Source organism: Orcinus orca, chromosome 9, assembly GCF_937001465.1.
Source record: "Orcinus orca chromosome 9, mOrcOrc1.1, whole genome shotgun sequence".
Taxonomy (NCBI): Eukaryota; Metazoa; Chordata; class Mammalia; order Artiodactyla; family Delphinidae; genus Orcinus; species Orcinus orca.
Window position 1 is genome coordinate 91555320 of NC_064567.1, and position 16620 is coordinate 91571939.

Here is a 16620-nt window from a genome sequence, read left to right on the forward strand (position 1 = left end):
TCTGGAACATACGTAAATTATGTAAAATTTTATGGACTGGCTTTATAAAATATCTTCAAGTAATTACTGCCTTTCTACTTCAAAATTTTAGTGGAACAATCAAAGTTTCAGTTTATTTTCTCTAAAATTCTATTTTTTTCCACATGACAATGATTTTTAATTATTAATGAAAAAATTTTTCCAAAGGAAAACCAGTTTGAATACAGGTGGTCTATAGGTATCATACCATGGAAGCTCATCTTTCCATTATCTGGAAAAGATAAGTCATAAAGAAAAAGACAAATTGTGTTGGAAAGCACTAAAACAAAATAGAAAGCAAAAGCTGGGGGGCGGCAGGGGGCGGGGAGGAGAGAAAAATGCAGAATTTCTAGAGGGAGCCACAACAGGCAGTAGCTATTCTTCAGATCAAAGAGTTCTGAAAGTGAGTCAATGGCTCTGGGGCCCTGCAGGAAGTGCTCTGGGGTCCCTGGGATTGTGATAAGCAAAGATGCACATTACAGCTGCAACACAGCCTTCATCCTGATGGGGATGAAAGGCCTGCAGTGCTCTGGTTTATTTAGGAGAATGAAGCATTCCTAGACGCGCTAGAAGAAATAATTCAAGGAAAAAAGAAAGAGATTCTATGCAGAATAAGAGAAAAAGAGGAAGAAAGTTTCAGAGGGACTATTCACATAAAAATTTTATTCAAGGAAGTTCCTTGGATCCAGAAAGAGGACAATTGTGTACAAAGCTCTGATCTAGAAGAGAGGCTTGAGTTCTTGATCAGTGCTGTCCAACAGAATATTAACACAAGCCAAAAACATAACTTTAAAATTTTCTAGTAGCCATATTAAAGAGTAAAAAGAGGTGAAATTTAAAAGTATTTTATTTAATGCAACACGTCTAAAATATGGTCATTGCAACATTTAACAACATAAAGGATTATTAATGAGATAATTTACTTTTTTTTTTTTTTTTTTTTTGCGGTATACGGGCCTCTCACTGTTGTGGCCTCTCCCGTTGCGGAGCACAGGCTCCGGACGCGCAGGCTCAGCGGCCATGGCTCACGGGCCCAGCTGCTCCGCGGCATGTGGGATCTTCCCAGACCGGGGCACGAACCCGTGTCCCCTGCATCGGCAAGCGGACTCTCAACCACTGCGCCACCAGGGAAGCCCGAGATAATTTACTTTTTATTTTCATACTAAGTCTTTGGAATCCTAGATGCAGCACATCTCAGCCTACACCTGCCTATTTCAAGCACTTAACAGCTATAAGTGGCAAGTGGTTACCATATTGGACAGTGCAGGTCCAGATGCTCCCTGGTGTTTTTTGTCTTTAAAGACCAGTAATTTTACTCAAGTATCTTGAAGATGTTCATCGTGGGTCATAATTTTCAGATACACAACTGTACGATTTTAATTTCTAGTTTCTAGTTTTGTTCATCTGTAGTTTCGGGAAATTTTTCTTGAATTACTGTTTTTGGTATTTATTCCATTCCCTTGTTTTGTTTTCCATGACTCTTATTTGTAGGCTGAATTATCTTTGCCTGTCTCAGTATTTATCATTTAATCATAAACCTTTTCTTCCCCTTATTTGTGATGAAAATTTTTTCGTCTGCTATTTCTCTTCTTTCAGTATTGTCTTTGTGTCTATTTGCTCCTGTGTTCCTTCCAGTTTAACCTTCATTTCTGAAATAATCTTTTATTTATAAATATTTCCTGAGTTCTGTCACCTCATTTGAAATTTTTTTAGTTCTGATTTTTGTTGTTCTTTCGTGCCTTCCATCATTTCTCTTTTTTTAAAATTTATTTTTGGCTGCATTGGGTCTTCATTGCTGCACGCAAGCTTTCTCTAGTTGCGGTGAGCAGGGGCTACTCTTCATTGCGGTGTGCAGGCTTCTCATTGCGGTGGCTTCTCTTGTTGTGAAGCACAGGATCTAGGCACATGGGCTTCAGTAGTTGTGGCACGTGGGCTCAGTAGTTGTGGTGCACGGGCTTAGTTGCTCCGTGGCATGTGGGATCTTCCCAGACCAGTGATTGAACCTGTGTCCCCTGCATCGGCAGGCGGATTCTTAACCACTGCACCACCAGGGAAGCCCCCATCCCTTCTTTAAACTACCTTGGAGCATGTTCTGAAACAGTAAATTACAGTCATGATCTATTTTGTGGGTGTTTCTGTCTGGTGTGCTTTCATTGCCAAGGATGTTATTCTGCTCCTTATTCACTTTTTCTTAGACCTTAGTATGGGATTTGACCTCGGTACCTTTCTGCACTTGTTTCTAGGTGAAATCAGCCACTGATCTCTTGGGAGGAGGGAGGAACTGAGATAACTTCTAACCTCCAAGAGTTCCCTCATTCATAGTTTTCACATAGTTTTAAAAATCTGGTCCCTTGCTTTCTGAGATTTCCTGGCTCTGTCCCCTCCCCACTTTTATCTGGACCTTCTTTTTGTTTCTATCATGCCCATACTGCTCAGGATTTATTCTCCTGCGTGAGCCCGGCCCTGGCAGGAAACACTGGCCACTCAACTGTAAGAGTTCCCAGGGGCTGCTGGGCTGCCCGAGCCCCTCACCCTAACTGCAGCCCTGCACCCACCCCTCTCAGAGCAGCCTGGGTGTCTTCCAGAAGACACCTGCTGATTGTCTGGGAGATCTCCTGATCTCAAATGCATTAGAAGCCCCCTTGCTCCCTCTGCTTTCTCTCATACAGACACTGGAACCATAGCGGATCCCATGGCTATTGGTGGATTTTGCCATTTGCTCGTATCTTGGGGTTCCTAGGGCTACCTTGCTGTAAGTGTTGTCTATGGGTTTTTGGTTGCGTGATCTAGTTGTTCCTGAGGACTCAGGAGGATGGAACAGTTATGTGGCCGCTACCACCATCTTCTCAGAATCCTCCAAGCACAAAATGTTAACATATCAGGGTTAGACACCAACTTGATATAACCCAGGGCTGGGATTACAGTCACAAATGCATAAATATTGTTGGGCCATCAACAGCATACATGCTCTAAGTTTCTGAATGATTGGCATGTGATTGAAATAAAAGTGAATAAGACAGCTTTCTTGTACCTTGGGTCTTACATCTCTGAGAGTTATCAACAACTTAATAAAGAATTACTGAGCACCAGTTAGGCAGAAGACACTCTTCCAGAAGCATCAAGAAGACGAAGAGTTTGCCTCTGACTTAAAAGAGAGTGTGAGTCTAGAAGCTAAAGAAATAATTAAAATACCATGTGCTGTGCAAGAATGGAAACAGGTGTAAAGCAACAAAGAATACAAAGCAGGAAAATTTATTCCCAGAGGGGTGGAAACAGTGGCAATAGCCATGACTAGATGTGCCTGTTAAGGGCAGGAAGGCTGGTTATACATGAGAGAGGAACATTTCACAAAATGTTCATTCAAAAAATTTTCATGGGTGGGCTTCCCTGGTGGCACGGTGGTTGAGAGTCCGCCTGCCGATGCAGGGGACACGGGTTCGTGCCCCGGTCCGGGAAGATCCCACATGCCGCGGAGCGGCTGGGCCCGTGAGCCATGGCCGCTGAGCCTGTGCGTCGGGAGCCTGTGCTCCGCAACGGAAGAGGCCACAACAGTGAGAGGCCTGCGTAACGCAAAAAATAAATAAATAAAAAATAAAAAATATTTTCATGAAAAAAACATCATTAAAATAGATTTTAAAAACACTAATGTATATTAAATTGTAAGGAATAAAAGTCAAGATTTTATTTGGCTCTGTATAAAAAGACCATCTCCAAATAATTCATAACTAGGTTATCTCACTTAATATCATTGTATTCAGACCTGTAAGAGATGATATTTAACTCCATACTCTTCATTATTACTTGTACCTATGAAAGTATCATGAAATGTATTAACCTCTTCAGAATAATTCAGTAAATCCTTATTTATATCTTTCCCCCATTCTCTTTCAATTGACTTTATGCAACACAATGTTTTCGTCTCCTGATTGTTAAAAGAAACCACTGTTTTTCTCTCTCACGAAATAGAATAGTAATATTAATCATAGCTTCTATTTAATGAACATTACTATACTGACAAGCAGGATGTTAAATATTTTACATACATCATCTTTTTCCACTATAATACCTTATATACAATTTAAAAGGGCCTTGAAGCTCAGTGATGTTAAATAACTTGACTAAGGTCCCTTAAGTAGAAGCCCAGCAAAAGGAGAATTTGAAAGCTTACTCTTCCTAGATATGTCACACTAGAAAACATAAATCAGAACACAGAGGTGCTAAGGGCAAAATGGTGCTACCTTGGCAGGAACAGAAGTGAAGGGCTTGACTACTTTCTGCCAGTTCTGCATGCAGCCAGGGTGCCCTGCCCTTCCCTTGAATTTCCCATGCACTGCAGTACATAGAACTTGTGTTGCTTTTTTATTTGGGGCCCTTGTTTTCCCTTTGCTGGTTGCAAAATGCCCGTTAGCTAAATGTGACCCAGAAGGATTTGGTATCTTCACTGGAGCTAAATAAATAATACCGTATAGATTTTAGTTTCTATGATTCTTAAAGAAGCAAACAAAGTTTGTCAAGCAATTTATAAATAAGAACAATTATCTTCCCTTGGTTTATATTCACATATGAAAAAGCACTGAGGTCCGTTTATGATAGTGCCGTATTCCCAAGAGAATCTGACCCTTTAATAACCAGATATTAGTATTTCTTAATCAACTAGATATAATGTCTATAAACTTTGAGAAATTTGGACACTCTGTCAGCATGACCACTGAGCTAAGAAAATACATTTGGAACTCACATTTTAACATCCTTGGGACTGCTATGAAGCAGATGCATTGAAGTAAAAGTGACTTTACAATGCTTTATGTCAGCAAGTTAAGGAGAAGACCTAATATATGGCAGTGAAACAGAAGAGAACAGCCAATGGACAAAATAACACAAACATTCAAATCAGGAGCCAATATTACACGTAAATCAGAGCTATATAAGATGAGTTTAGCCTGCAATTTAATTCTATATCTTCTAATCGATATTCAGCTTACACTGTGACAACGCTAAGCGGATGTGATTATCTCAGATACTCAACTTCAGCACTCACGAAGCAGCACTGATAAAGAGTGACTCTGTGAGAAGCTGACCACACATTGCTTAGACCACAGACAAGGGGATGGTCAAAGACCTCTGGGTCAAAAGGTTCAAAACTAAATAGTTATACTTTAAGCTGTAAATAGGCTATTAAAGAAAAAAAAAAAAGACAAGCTGACAAGTGTTGGTGAAGATGTGGAGAAGTTGGAACCCTATGCACTGCTGGTTGAAATGCAAATGTGCAGCCACCGTGCAAAAGAGTATGGAGTTTCCTCAAAAAAAAAAAAAAATTCAGATAGAACCACCATATGATCCAGCAACTCCCTTCTGGGTATTTATCCAAGAGAACTGAAATCAGGATCTTGAAGAGACACTAGCACTCCCATGTTCACTGCAGCACTATTCACAACAGCCAAGATACAGAAATTACCTAAATGGCCACCGACACAGTAATGGATAAAGAAAATGTGGTATGTATTATATATGGAAAATGGAATACTATTTGGCCTCACAAAAAAATTCTGCAATATGCAACGATCTGGATGAACATTGAGGCTGTTATGCTCAGTGAAATGAGCCAGACACAGAAAGACAAACATTGTACCTAAAATAGTCAAATTCATAGAATCAAAGAGTAAAGGCTGTGGGGGAGGGGGAAAAAGAAAGTTGCTCGTCAATGGGCACGAAGTGTACTGTACATACACTTAAAATTTTGTTAAGAGGGTAGATCTCATGTGAACTGTCCTTACAATAAAATAAAATTTAAAAATAAACACATACATACATACACACATTCAGAGACCTAACCACCCACCCTCCCCCCCAAAAAAATCCAAAACTGCCTTGATACATCAACTAAACTTAAGCCAGACAATAAGAAAGGGCACATGAGAGGGCTGAAAGAATCACATCACCGTCTGGATTTGACTTCCTTTCCTTAGAAACAATTTTGATAGCCATCCAAGGCAGCTAGGTTCTAGAGATTCCCTAAGCATTTGGAGGAGAAAGGATGAAGAGCTGTCAGTCCCAGAATACAACAAGGGGAAACAAAATTTCTATTTTTCTAAATGAGATACTTCACTTGAACCAAAATACAAAAACAAATCTACTGCATGTCCATTTCATCTGGCTGTTTGTAGAACAGGGGAGCAGACATCCTCACTGCATATTTAAAGGGTCTTTGGAGAATTTCTGCCCCATGGTTGGTATCTGAGTGCCTGCGGCAAGCTGCTTTTCTTCTCATCAGTTACTTTGGCTGCACGTGAGGGCTTGGGGCTAGGCGGAGGGCACGCATGGACGAACGCATGGCACAGCAGTGAGGAGAAACAGCTTCGAAACTAGGCTTATCTGTGCTCAAACGCTGCCTTCTTTGCTTCCGAATGTCCGCATCTGGAGCAGGTTACTTGGTCCCTCTAAACCTCAGCCTCTTCACCTATAAAATGGGATGGCAGCCCTACCCACTGGGACCATTGTGAAGATTAAACAAAATTCTGTGTGTAATGTATTTAAGCATGTGGCTGGTGGTAGTTGTTATAAAATGAACAAGATATACTTCTTACTTCAGGTGCTTCCGATTTCTTACCGCTAGTTATGGTAGAGAAAATTTATTAACTCCACTTCCAACAAGTATTTGAGTCTCCAGCACTGAGTGGCAAATGGATAGAGGAACAGACGCGTAATAAAACAAGTATAATAAAATCTTAACTGTGGAATCAAGGAAGCGAGTAAATAGATCCAGTAAAATTCTTTAGTTTTTTTGTATGTTTAATAATTTTCATTAAAAAATGTTGGGGAAAAAATTCAATGCAGAACAGAAGAATTAATAGATTAGAGAGAATCAAACTGAAGTCTAACAGAACAGAAAACCATACAGAGCTAGATCCTTATGGACACCTTGAACTGCCCTGATTTCTACTGAGACTTAAGACACGGAGGTGAGCCTCGTCGTTCACATGCACGGGAGACCTGTCCCACTGCTGGAACCTGTGTGTCTGGGTCAGAATGCTAACAGGTGGATAGAGATACTTAGATCTAAGAAAGCCATTAATTTCACAGCTCTCTTCCACCATGCAAAAAGGCCTTCAATTTCCAAGTCAATCAAGAGGCTGAAAATAGAACCATGTACTAAATAGAGCCACAGCATATAATAAACTAACACTACGGACTCCACTTAATTAAAGTGAAAAAGATGTCCCTTATTTTCTTCTCCTTCTCTTCTTCCTGGCTTCTCTCTGTCCTTTTATGTAGATTCCCATGTAGCTTTTCTCTTGATTATTATTTTTTTTGAAATAGACTTCCATATGAAATCAAGACTAGGGAGTCAATCATTAATTCCTTGCATGTAAGTTATCTGCCCTTGGCAGTAGATGCCCCCAAAATGACACACCACTATTGGCTTCATTTCCCAACAACATAGTATCAGCTCCCAACTACCATTCCATTAAGAACATGGACGACTTTGGTAAAAAGTGCCAGAGAGTTAGGGAGTCCTGTGACAGTAAGAGACCCAAGTTAAGTTAAATAAGTACAGCAGGCATGGACCACAACCTACTTTTAAAACTGTAATTTGGAAGAAGAAATGACATCCCCCAAACCTTGTGTAACCTTATGTCTTCATGGATTAGAGATTGGCCAGTAAGCTTCATCTTTATTATCATTATTAGCTTTCATTTACAAGAATATCTTATTGAGAGGAATAACTTTTGCGTTGTTTTTGAGATTCAGATTTATAAGGAAGAGTTATAAATATCTGGCTTCTAAGAAATGTAATGTACAGCCACAGATATTTCTTTCATCTCAATGTCATTTTCACCTCATTTACTAAAGAACAGTGGCTTACACTGTCATAAAGCAAATTGTAATCCAGACCTCCTAACATTTCTCTTTTCCTTTATTCTAGTCAAGGACTCTTATCTAAACCACTTTGCCTCCTGCTGTGGCAATGGTTTATATTCTTAAAGGTTTGCTCTCAAGAGGGGAAAAAATGGTACTTAACCATTAACCATACTAGTAAAATGTCCCTAATGTGATACTGTTAGTACTCACACACGGTCTATTTCATGGAAATTGTAGTACAGACAAAACACACTTTAATAATGTGATCCCAGGGCTCTAGGGCCACCACTGGGCCGGCTGTTAGTAGTCATGGAGCTGAGATGGAAGTCTGCACGGTGATAATAACCACTGTGATTCAGTGAACACCTACTGTGTGCCAAGGACAGTGTTACAGACCTTAGAATCATGTCTAATTCTCCCAACTATCTGAGACAGTAGGTCTTATCTCCATTTTACTTTTTAAATTTTTTATTTTAAAAAAATTTTTTGGCCACACTGCATGGCGTGTGGGAACTTAGTTCCCCGACCCGGGATCGAACCCACACCCCCTGCGATGGAAGCACGGAGTCTGAACCACTGGATGGCCAGGGAAGTCCCTCACCTCCATTTTATAGGTGAGGAAAGTCTGGCTTAGGGAGGTAAAACAATCTTATCAATATCAGACAGGAATTTGGCAAACTGCCTGGCCTCCCTGCCTGGCTCTGCAGGGTTAGATTCTATCCATTTTAATGCCACAGCAGTAAGACCTTGGACAGGTTGTTTACCACCCTGAGCCTCAGTTTTCTTCATCTATAGAACAAGAAGCCTACTACTTGCCCTTCAAAGGGCTGCTGTGACAGTGAACTAAAGCAGGTAATACACATAGCACAATGGCCCGTACCTAGTAGGCAAGCAATAAACACCAACTAAGGAGAGAAGATGACATTGCTGCATTTTTATGCCTTCCTGGCAATTTCTACATCCTAAAGTTCCCAGAGTTCTTGCCTTTTTATTTTTTTTTTAAAACTCATCTGTATTTAAAATATTCTAATACTTCTCTCTCCAGACACTATGCATTGAGATGTTCAGGTTTTATTCTGGTAGGCAGGGGAGGGGCAGAAAACAGAGATAGTGAAATAATTATCTTTATCTTCTAGTTCTCAGTCTTATCTAGTTCCTCAGTATCATTATATTCTGTATTTACCTATTTTGTCCAGACCCAGAGAAATCCGAACTATGAATTTATGTATTTATCCTTCTAAGGCAAAACAAACAAAAGAACAGCAAAACTATTAAAACCCTACCACCAACTTCCGACTTCAAGTATAAAATATCCCAGATTTAAATGCTACAACCATATTTGCCTGGTGGGTACATCTTTCTCTGTTTATGAAAGTACAGTCATGGGACTTCCCTGGTGGCGCAGTGGTTAAGAATCCGCCTGCCAATGCAGGGGACACGGGTTCCAGCCCTGATCCAGGAAGATCCCACGTGCTGCAGAGCAACTAAGCCCGTGTGCCACAACTACTGAGTCCACGTACCACAACTACTTAAGCCCACGCACCTAGAGCCCGTGCCCCGCAACAAGAGAAGCCACCGCAATGAGAAGCCCGCGCACCACACTGAAGAGTAGCCCCCGCTCGCCATAACTAGAGAAAGCCCACGTGCAGAAACGGAGACCCAATGCAGCCATAAATAAAGATTAATTAAAAAAAAAAGTACAGTCATGTGCAAATGATTTATCTCAGCTTCATCCTGTTATAACAACCCATCAAATGTATATTCCCCATCCACCATGCAAATGGGTAAATAAACTTTTCAGCTGACATATAACATGGCACACCTTCTCCGCCACAAAACTGTCTCCTATTATTACTCAGCTCTAAATAATACAAGAAGAGCTTTTACTTTGTTTAACTGACAAAAATCAGTCAATTCTCACCCTTTCTGTTTGAGTAAGTTTGGCACTAGGTCCTAAAACTAAGGTATAAAAGTAGTGGCATAGCCTCCTTGGCATACTTTTCCTGAACAGTTGTTTCCAGAGTCACTGATTCATTCAAAGCAAAATTATTTAGCACCTGCTATGTGCCAGGTATGGTGCCAGGTCCCTGAGATACAAGCACTGAGCAAAAACAAGGAGCTTATAGTCTGGTGGAAGAGACAGAAATGCACTGAATAATCACACGATCACTGCAACTCAAACAAGGGCTAGAAAGGGAAATGCTACATGCCTATCATGGGGGGATTTGACCTGCTTAGGGAGGACCAGTGGGCCTTCCCACAAAAGCAACACTTGAGCTGAGGTATGATTAAAGATGATAAGGGGTCCATGAAGTAAAAAGAGGCAAGAAGAGCATTCTAGAGAGATGGGAAGCAGCAGCACGGGCAGATGGAAGGAGGCCAGTGTGACTGGAGCACAGAGACCAAGGAGACGCTTGTTATGAGCTGAAGCTAGAAAGGCAGGTGAGGGCCAACGCAGATCCCCACGGTCAAGTTAAGGAGTCTCAGCTTTATCCTAAGAGCAATGGGAAGGGACTGAAGGGTGGTGACACCAACTCATTTGTATTTTGACTGCAGTGCGGGGGACTAGAGTACAGTAATCACAGTGGAAAGAGATGAACCAGTTAGGAGGCTGCTGGCTCACGATCCAGATAAGACTATGGCGGTTTGGACCAGACCAGTGATGAGGGAAATAAATATTTAGAAGGCACACGTTGACAATACCAAGTGTGAGTACTGTATTATGAGCTGTGCACGCATGCTTGGAATTTTGACCAACAACCTGTGAGACAGGTATTCTTTTCTGTATTTTATAGATGAAAATGACTGAGGCACGCAGAAACTTGTCCAAAGTCCAGGTGGTAAATAACAGAACCGGAACCCAAGCTCATGGTTATTCAACTTCAAAGCCAACTACAATATTATTGTGTAAAAATTAGAAATAGAGTTAGAATAAAGGGTCTCTACAGCCAAACTTCAAATCTTAGAAGTTTCTTGATCTATTTCATCAAGGTACCAATGATGAGCCCTGAAGAACACAGCCTTAGGACTCCCCTTCATAACACGGATTCTCTTCTGAAGGTTTACACCACAGAAGGCATACCTATTTCAACGTATCGGCTCGGCAAGTCCCTCATTTCACTGGCATGCCGTTCCTTCACCGAGCATATCTAGAAAAGAAATTCACAGGTTATTTTATTCATCTGATAGAAAACTCTTCATCACGTGTCATTCACTATATGGTACTTTTGCTAAATTAGCCGTGTAGCACTCAAGATGGAATGCACACAACCTACCCTGTGACTTAAGTGATGGAAATTAACTTCAATGACATATAGCAACCATTACTTATATTCTCTGACACTATTCTTCAATAAAGTTTTATCCGAGGACAAAGAAAGGAAGGAAACTAATATAGTTTTAATATGGTTTCAATGACCCATTCTCTGCAACTCTACTCACAGATTCCTTCTATCTATCTGTAACAGAAGCACCCACAGTAGGTCTTGTGTTTCTGATCACATATTAGTAACATTTCACTGTTGCTAAATAATACTTTGCAAAAGCGTCACATGCTCTTCTTCTTCTCTTGAGCATATTAAAATCAATGTATTATATAATTTAAATCAGGGGTGGCAAACAACAGCCCGGCCCCTGGTCTGCTTTTTTTATGGCCTGGAAGCTAAAAAGAGTTTTTGTATTTTTGAAGCCTTGAAAAAGTGAAAAGGAGGGAGGGAGGAAGAGAGAGAAGGAAAAACAGAAATAAAAGGAAAAATACTCAGCAGAAACAGTATGTATCATGCAAAGTTTAAAATATTTACTACCAGCCCTTTACAGAAAAGTTTGCCAACTCCTATTTTAAATTGTATGTATACAGTTTGGATAGAGACTTTATATATTTATTTTTGTATATATCTCACTTACACACAACCCTTAACACATATGTGTGTTAACAGTGGATGCTTTAGGGTGGTAAGATTAGAGATACTTTATATTTTCTTTGCTATATTTTCTAACGGAAATGTATTCTATTTTGTAATAAGAAATGAGAAAAAATCACGTTATTCACGTTAAGTTCAGCCATCCAGGTTAAGACTGGGCCTCAAACGTCCATCAACAGATGAATGGATAAAGATGATGTGGTACATATATACAATGGACTATTACTCAGCCATAAAAAGAACAAAATAATGCCATTTGCAGCAACATGGATGGACTCAGAGATTATCATACTTGTGGTTGCCAAGGGGAAGGGGGCTGAGGGAGGGAAGGATTGGTAGTTTGGGATTAGTAGATGCATTCTATTATATATAGAATGAATAAACAACAAGGTCCTATTGTATAGCACAGGGAACTAAATTCAATAACCTGTGATAAATCATAATGGAAAAGAATATGAAATAAATCATAATGGAAAAGAATATATATATGTATATATATGTATAACCCAATCATTTTGCTGTACACCAGAAATTAACACAACATTGTAAATCACCTATACGTCAATTAAAAAAAAAAAAAGCTGAACCTCAAGTTAAGTACTGATGTTATACAACTTTCATCAGGGACTAGTTTTTTTTCCTTTTTCTTTTAGGCAGCATTTATTGTGTTAATTTATAGCTGCAACCCTAAGTATAGCTACCATATGAAAAATTCTAAAATACAGAAAACCCAAAGGGAAAAAACCAAATTATTATCTGTGGTCCCACAACAAAGTGAACACTATTAGCAATCCACACTTTTGGGGAAGCTACTTTTCTCAACCTAAAATTACTACAATTAATTTAATGCATTATTTAAATATCCTTACATAATTCTTTAATGTCTTTATAGCATTTCATTACAGGGATATACTGTAATTTATTTACTCAATCCTATTTTAGACATTAGTTTTTTCTTCTATCTATCTCTGATGCAAGCAATAGTGCAATCAACATACTCGTGTATAAAACTGTTGGACTTTTGTTGCCTTAGGATAAATTCCTAGAAGTAGAATTGATAGATCAATGTACATTTTTTTAAGGTTTGGTTTGGCTAATATCCGTGTCCAAATCGCTGTCCAGGAACACGGCAACTACCTGACAGTACAGTCATCCCTTGGTATCTGCAGGACCCTGGAGGATACCAAAATCTGAAGATGCTCAAGTCCATTATAGGAAATGGCATAGTATTTGCATATAACCTACAAACATCCTCCTATATGCGTTCAATCATTTCTAGATTACTTATAATACCTACTACAATGTAAATGTTAATAAATAGTTACTGGTTTCCAGCAGATTAAAGTTTTGCTTTTCGGAACTTTCTGGATCTTTTCCCCCCAAATATTTTCAATCGAGGTTGGTCGAATCCACTGATGCAGAACCCACAGACAGAGGGCCACAGTACTCTCTTTCTCTGACACGGGACTTGAACCCAGTGCTGTGGAGGTACAGGCATTTACTGAGAAGTGACAGGCTATTTTCTCCTTTGATTGGTTTCTGCCATTTGTTTCCTGTCCATCTCAGACAATTTCCTGCCTTCTGTCATTTGTTTCCTGTCCATCTCAGACAATTTCCTGTCCGCTCCCCCAATTTTCCTTCTCTTCGTATAAGTTATCCACTCTTCTATCCACACTTACTAGGGAAACTACTAAATTGTCTAATAGGCACGCTCCACATGCCAACTGAACAACTGCTGTATTTAATGTGTTGATAAAAGTACACATGGAGCAGTGTTCCACGTGGTTTGAAGTGTAACAATAATATATATATATATATATGAAATAGAAATATTAATTAGCACTTTTTAGCAACTACGGGGCACCTGTCCTGAGCTGAGGGCTTTGTAAAGCAGATAGAGCTCTGTTCTTAGGCAGATTATGGTGCAGTGGGGGAGACAAACAACTAAATAAGGCATTTACTGAAGTGTGATGGAGAAGTACAGAAATACAGAGCAGGGGGCATCTACTAGCAGGGATGGAAGACTTCCTGGAAGAAGCGCCATGTAAGTTGAAGCAGGAGATACAGGACAGGTGCCAAAGGGCAACTTGACAGCTTGGGGCCCTCAACGGGAAGGTAATCAGACAGAAGCAGAGAGGATAGGGGAAGGAGGGGCTAGACAGGAACACAGGGGGCAGATCATCATGAAAGAGGAAGATGTCATCCTATGAGCAATGAGCATCCTGGAGGGGTTTAACCAGGAGACTGACATCACCTGATCTGCACTCTGAAAAGATCATCCTGGCTGCACTGTTTAGGGCAGAATTAAGGGGGGCGAAACTAGAGTCAGGGGACCCGACGGGGGATGGAGGGAAGTGGAGAGATCTGAGAGAGAGTGACAGAACTTGAGGACTGCCCGGGCCTCTTCCAATCCTCAGACGCCCCTGGAAGGTGATACTACCAGCCCTAATGTAGACACGAGAACACAGAGGCTCTGAGAGCTGCCCAGGACCTCAAGGCTGGAGCTGGGACTCACGCCAAAGCCTGATGGTGTCTCTGGCCATCCTACAGCCCCTCTGAAGGCAAGGACACATGACACCACTGGCAGCTGGGCCATGGCCTATACTATCCCCTAGGTGCTGTGGTCAGAGCTCTGTCCCAGAGAGCCCTTACGCGATCTTCTCCATCACAACACACACCCCTCCCTCCCTCTGTCCCTATCCCTTCTGTCATCTTCTATCCATCTTCTCCACACCTGCTCCATCCACTCCGGCAATAATGCCTTCCTTTATGTACCACAGAGACTCACCAATCTCACTCCAGTCTCAAGGATCTGCCCCTCCTGCTTCCTCGGCTCACACCCCTCCCCAGCAGCTGCATGGGGTACTAACCCTAAGATTTAAGTTCAAGGTGTCAGCAGGGCCACGCTCCCTCCAGAGGCTCTAGGGAAGAGTCTGTTCCTCTCCTCGTCTAGCTTCTGGTGGCTTCCAGCATTCCTTGGCTGCCTCACTCCAATCCCTGCAACCATGGTCACACTGCCTTCTCCTCTTCTGGGGTAGCACTCCCTCTTAGAGGGCCCACCCAGATAATGCAGGGTAAACTCAAGATGCTTCATTAGTCACATGTTTTGCCCGACTCTCTTGCCGCATAAAGAAACATTTATAGGTGGTGGGAATTAGGACCTGCTGTCTTTGGGGACCATTATTCAGCCTAATAGAGGAAGCATTTCTGGTAACAGCAAACTTCTCACATGTCCCAATAGACTAATTTCCCTTATCTTTCACCGAAAGAAAAGCAAATCACAACAGAGGAAAAAGCCACTTGGTCCATCTAAGAAACTTAAAAAATATCAAGAACATTACTTTATTAGATCAGTAACCACACGCATGGGCTAGGGAGACTGGGAATCACTTTTTTATCATAGACTTTGGGGGTACAACCTCCTTCCTGTTACCTTAAATGTGAATCATGTTGTGTTCATTTAACACATGGAGATAATGACCACATGTTCAATTAAGAAAGAAAGAGAACCTGAATCATATCGAGACTTTACCTCAGATTAACAACACTTATTTTGGTGATAACATTAATAATTTTTATGCTTTTCTTTCCACTGAAGAATTTTAAATAGCCATGTCTCTTTCATGACTTTTCTGGAATTTTATGGCATAACAATGACACTGATATTTATCAAGTACAATACGCCAGATCCTATGCTAAGCTCTTCATTTAATCGTCTCCGAAACATGTGATGTGAGAACAATTAACACGCCCATTTTACAGATTAGGAGAGTAAGACTCAGAGAGGGTCACGCAAGAAGTTAAGTGGAAAAGTTGGAATGGATCCCGGGTCTGTGTGACTCTGTAGAGCCGAGCTCTTCCATTAGACTATGGCTGGGATACTTTCTCACAGCGTCTTTAACTCAGCTAAGTTTTAGTTTACATTGTTTAGATTAAGGTATATATTTTTAAAGGGAAGAAAACAACTTTTGGCTCTGAAACATCTAATACGAGAAAAACAACTAGGCATGAAATAAAGGTGAATGGATTTGGGGCCTCCTTTTGCAGAATAGCTTCATTCACCCAGGCACATAATAGGCAGATAATATACGTGACAAAATAGCCCCAAATCTTATCATCCGTAATAAGCCTGGGTCTTCACTCCACCAAACTACTAGCGAGCAAGCAGGACGATTTCATCTCAACCTTCTTTTTTCCACCATCGGTCCTAGTGAAGAAGCTCAGAATCAAAGCTACGGGAAATGAAAAGAACAATAACGAAAGGGACCCAGGTGAACCAACAACACCTAACACATGCTTTACATAGAGCTAAGGCCAATTGGGTTATGGGAAATTTAAAAAGGATCAAAAAGGCAGCACCATTCTGAACATGGAGAAGTTCAGGAGAAAGGACAGATCTGAAAATCTATGCATATGGAAGAATTCAAGCATGAAATGATTACCACATGACAATAATATGCAGGTGAAAATATTCTGGTTCCGAGAAGCCAGTCAAGGACTCGGTCTCCTGTGGACCACCTTCGGTAGCTCTGTGACAACACAGACGTACGAGAAATACAAGCAAAACTACCTTGACAGAGGGGCCCCAGCCAATGATCAGTGTCACACTGTCCTTCCAGCAGAGGCTACAGGGATACATATCGGGGCGAAGACTTATATCATCCCGGGGCACATTGGTGATTCTTTGCTTTGAGGTGATGTCAAAAATCTTCACACCCTGGAAAATAAAATAGCATGAAGCATCCTCTCCTTGGGAGAAGGAAGGTAAAAGAAAATTTATTAATGGCCACTGCTAACCATCAGGGATAACCAGCACAGCAAA

General features: G+C 40.8%; 1 protein-coding gene across 4 annotated transcripts in view; it reads right to left on the reverse strand.

Moving 5' to 3' along the window:
• Positions 1–16620, reverse strand: part of VPS41 (VPS41 subunit of HOPS complex) — a 192715-nt gene that overhangs the window by 58281 nt on the left and 117814 nt on the right. For all 4 annotated transcript variants that reach the window (XM_004263331.4, XM_033438469.2, XM_049714911.1 and 1 more), the window contains 2 exons: positions 16369–16515; positions 10961–11027 (listed from right to left, as the gene is read on the reverse strand). In XM_004263331.4, the coding sequence (XP_004263379.2) occupies positions 10961–11027; positions 16369–16515 (214 nt within the window). The remainder of the gene's footprint in view (positions 1–10960; positions 11028–16368; positions 16516–16620) is intronic.